This window comes from Magnolia sinica, chromosome 13 (assembly GCF_029962835.1).
Source record: "Magnolia sinica isolate HGM2019 chromosome 13, MsV1, whole genome shotgun sequence".
Taxonomy (NCBI): Eukaryota; Viridiplantae; Streptophyta; class Magnoliopsida; order Magnoliales; family Magnoliaceae; genus Magnolia; species Magnolia sinica.
Genome location: NC_080585.1, coordinates 33,666,146 through 33,670,035, shown reverse-complemented (window position 1 = coordinate 33,670,035; position 3,890 = coordinate 33,666,146). Strand labels below are relative to the sequence as shown.

The window sequence follows — 3,890 nt, the reverse complement described above, 5'->3', positions numbered from 1 at the left end:
AAACTTGCTCAGTCCAAGCAATCAATGGTATTTATATGACCAAAGTGAGTTTTTGAAAGCAATGGGGAGTAAGGGTGGGGTCCACATGATGAATGGTCCATAAGAATGATTGGACTGTTTGCATTATGATCAATATGAACTGCCGATTTGTAGTATGATCAATCCTGCAAAAGTTTTTTTTTTAAAGTGATGACTAATATAAGTGTGGGATCCCCGTGATGGATGGTCTAGATCAATTATCTAAACATTATTTGTAGTATGGTCAATCGTGGGCCATCAATTTCCGATAAATATTTAACTGGCGATTAAGAATAGGAAAAGAATAACTTTTATAGTGATTGTCAGTCAAAAGTGGGGCCCACGTGATGGATTGTTTAAATGCTGTGGCCCACCTGAGTTTTGGATGTGCCTGATTTGTATAATCCTGTCATACTGTGGTATTTCAAAACATATGGACAGAATGGATTTGTCATGGACATCTCTTTGGGCCCCACACAGTCCTGGGCACAGGCATATCTCTGTGCCCCAGGTCACAGGCAGGCCTTTTCCCTGAAAGCCTTCAATTGTAGATGTTCAAACCCCCACTTTTCTGTGGTGTGGTCCACTTGAGCTTTGGATCTGCCTCATTTTTGGGCCCATGGCCTAAAATGATCTGAAAAAATGAATGAATGGCAAGGATATAACGCATACATCATGGTGGGGCCGCCTTGAAAACAAGAAAAACGAGGCTATTGGCAAAGTTTTTTAGGTGATTTTATGCGTTTCTTCCCGAACGCCTGTGGAAGAAAATAATATCTAATTTACCTGTGAATAATTCACAGTAATTACAACAAATCAAACCGACTAAGAAAAGTTTTTAGTAGCAGATCTTCTTTCCTCAATTTCATCCCATCCCATCCCGACTTTACCATCTGGTGTGGCCCACTTCAGATTTGGATTGAGATTTGAACTGGGTTCATGTCCTAACGTCACCCGACATAAATGGTGGATGTCACACGCATCATGGTGGGTCCCACGTAAGCTTTTTAATCGCAGGCTCCCTCCAACCATTTATAGGATATTCACGTCCAAAATAATTCTATTCTATTCTATCCCACACCACGCTTCCTTGAGAGAGAGATGGGCCATTGCAGCGGAAGCACGGCCCAGATGATGCAGATCTTCATACAGGTACTCTGCGGGAGATATTTCATGATGTACGCATCTGTCCTCATCCTCTCCACCACAGGAACCACTTTCCTCTTCGGCATATACTCCAGCGTCATCAAATCATCAATGGCCTACAATCAACAGACTCTCAACACCATTGGCTTCTTCAAAGACCTCGGCGGCAACATTGGCATCCTCTCCGGCCTCATCCATGAGATATCTCCACCGTCCATCGTCCTCGCCATCGGTGCCGTCACGAACCTCACCGGCTACCTCATGATCTGGCTCTCTGTCACAGGCCACATCGCCCGCCCCGCCGTCTGGCAGATGTGTCTCTACATCTTCATTGCTGCCAATGCTCAGTCATTCGCCACCGTTAGTGCACTCGTCTCCTGCGTCAAGAACTTCCCAGAAGGCCGCGGCGTCGTGATCGGCCTACTCAAGGGTCTGGTGGGCCTCAGTGGGGCCATTTTCACTCAGCTCTACCTCGCCTTCTATGGCCACAATCCCAAGTCACTGATCCTCTTCATCGCATGGCTCCCAGCTGCAGTGTACATGATCTTCCTCTGCGCAATTCGGATAATCAAAGCCATCCCACAAAAAGATGACATCAAGATCTTTTACTCTTTTCTCTACATCGTCCTTGTGCTCGCCGGATATCTCATGCTTGTAATCATCATTGACAAACAGGTGGCGTTCACTGCACCAGCACTCCGTGGTAGTGCTGCTATAATCATCTTCCTCCTCTTCCTTCCGCTTGTTGTTGTTATAAGAGAAGAGCTCAAAAGCCGATCTCCAAAGAACAATCCTAATCTGGCGGTGATATCCGTCGAAACGCAAGATGAACAGTCAGAAATAGCAATTGCACCACCACAGTCAACTCCATCCTCACGAAAGCAATCTTGGTTTTCTCCAAATAACCATCCTCCTCTGGCAGTGATATCTGTCAAAAAGCAAGATGAACAGTCACCAGTATCAATTGTACCACCACAGTCAACTCCAGCAGTAGCAATTGCATCTCCACGTTCAACTCCATCCTCACGAAAGCAGTCTTGGTTTTCTACTATCATCAATATGTTGAAGGAGCCTGAGAGAGGTGAAGATTACACCATACTACAGGCGATCACGAGCATGGATATGCTAATTATCTTCTTTCTAATTATATCCGGTATCGGCAGCAATCTTACAGCGATCGACAACATGGGTCAGATTGGGGAATCGTGGGGCTACAATTCTCGCAGCATCAGTACCTTTGTATCGCTCGTAAGCATTTGGAATTTCTGTGGGCGGGTAGCCACCGGCATAGCATCGGAAATCTTCCTATCAAGATACAAATTCCCCCGCTCGTTGATGCTGACAATGGCCCTTCTCCTCTCTTCTGTGGGCCACCTCCTGATTGCATTCCCTGCTCCAGGCTCTCTCTACATCGCCTCGGTGATAATCGGATTCTGTCTTGGAGCGCAGTGGTCATTGATATTCATGATCATATCGGAAGTGTTTGGTCTGAAACACTATGCGACGTTGTTCAACGTCGCCGGGGCTGTTACACCAATCGGATCCTATGTGCTGAATGTCAGAATTGCTGGACGTCTGTATGATAGGGAGGCTTTGAAGCAAAGAGCATTTTCCGGCCATGCTACGACGGGTGACTTAACTTGCCTTGGAACGCAGTGTTATAGATTATCGTTCATCATAATTGCCGCTGTGACGTTCTTTGGATCGATGGTTTCGGTTGTTTTGGTCATGCGTACGAGGAAATTCTATAAAGGTGATATCTATGCCAGGTTCCGCCGTGAGAGGGCGTCGACTGCAGAGTCTTAGACGAGTGTGACAGGAAATGAGGGAGTGTAAGCTATTATAGCCTTAGAAAGAAGAATTTAGAAGAGAACAGGAGGATGCTGTAATTTTTTGTTGTATTGCTTATTCGTATTACACAATTAATCACTCATACATATTTATAGAATTTCATGTACATTCTTCTTAAATATTTGGCACATGCTCTGAAATTCGGATACCGAGTAGGGTATTTAGGATCCGAATCTTACGTTCGTGAGTTTTAGTAGATTGATATTCATTGCAATCCACATAATTCCATCAAATTTAATACATATTAAGAATAATTTAAAACGAAAATAGGGTTGAAATATAATGTTAACTATTCTACAAATCGAATTTTGAAATTTAAATTAAACCTAGAGAACAAAACTGAATTAAAATTCAAATTAAACCTAATTAGCTATAAAAAAAAACTAATAATAAAGGTTCGCCTGCTCGTAGTATATTAGTTCTGCATCTGTGTATTTTTTTGTAATAGGGCGAGCGTAACAGTCCAGTGGAATCATTTCTTCCTAAAAATTTAAAATTTTCAAATTATATTAAATTTTATAAACAATGGAGAAAAATATAATACGGATAATAAAAGAACATAAATTTGAGCACTAGAATCGTAAATGTGTTATGCATGTGATACTTTTTATGAATTCTCATAAACATTTTTAATCATATTTTACAACACTATACCTAAGTGAATGGTCACATTGCATTAATGCCCACACACCGGTATTTCATTATGAGGGACCTATTAATACATTAGTTGGTCATACTACTACTCCAGTTCCTTTGACATATGTTCGCGCACACAATTGTACTCATATGCTGTATACAAAAGAGACTTTAGAGGATCCAGTGGGTTATAGGGTCTTTCGCCCAAGGGACACGATTGCCCTACTTATTTACATTAC

General features: G+C 42.4%; 1 protein-coding gene across 1 annotated transcript; it reads left to right on the top strand.

Moving 5' to 3' along the window:
* Nucleotides 1-1,070: 1,070 nt before the first annotated feature.
* LOC131223523 (uncharacterized) lies at nucleotides 1,071-3,117 on the top strand. The gene has a single exon (XM_058218962.1). The coding sequence runs from the start codon at nucleotides 1,120-1,122 to the stop codon at nucleotides 2,968-2,970; it is 1,851 nt and encodes a 616-aa protein (XP_058074945.1). The 5' UTR covers nucleotides 1,071-1,119; the 3' UTR covers nucleotides 2,971-3,117.
* Nucleotides 3,118-3,890: the final 773 nt, after the last annotated feature.

Coding starts and splice junctions, on each gene's coding strand:
- LOC131223523 (XM_058218962.1), top strand. CDS start 1,120: ATGGGCCATTGCAGCGGAAGCACGGCCCAGATGATGCAGATCTTCATA.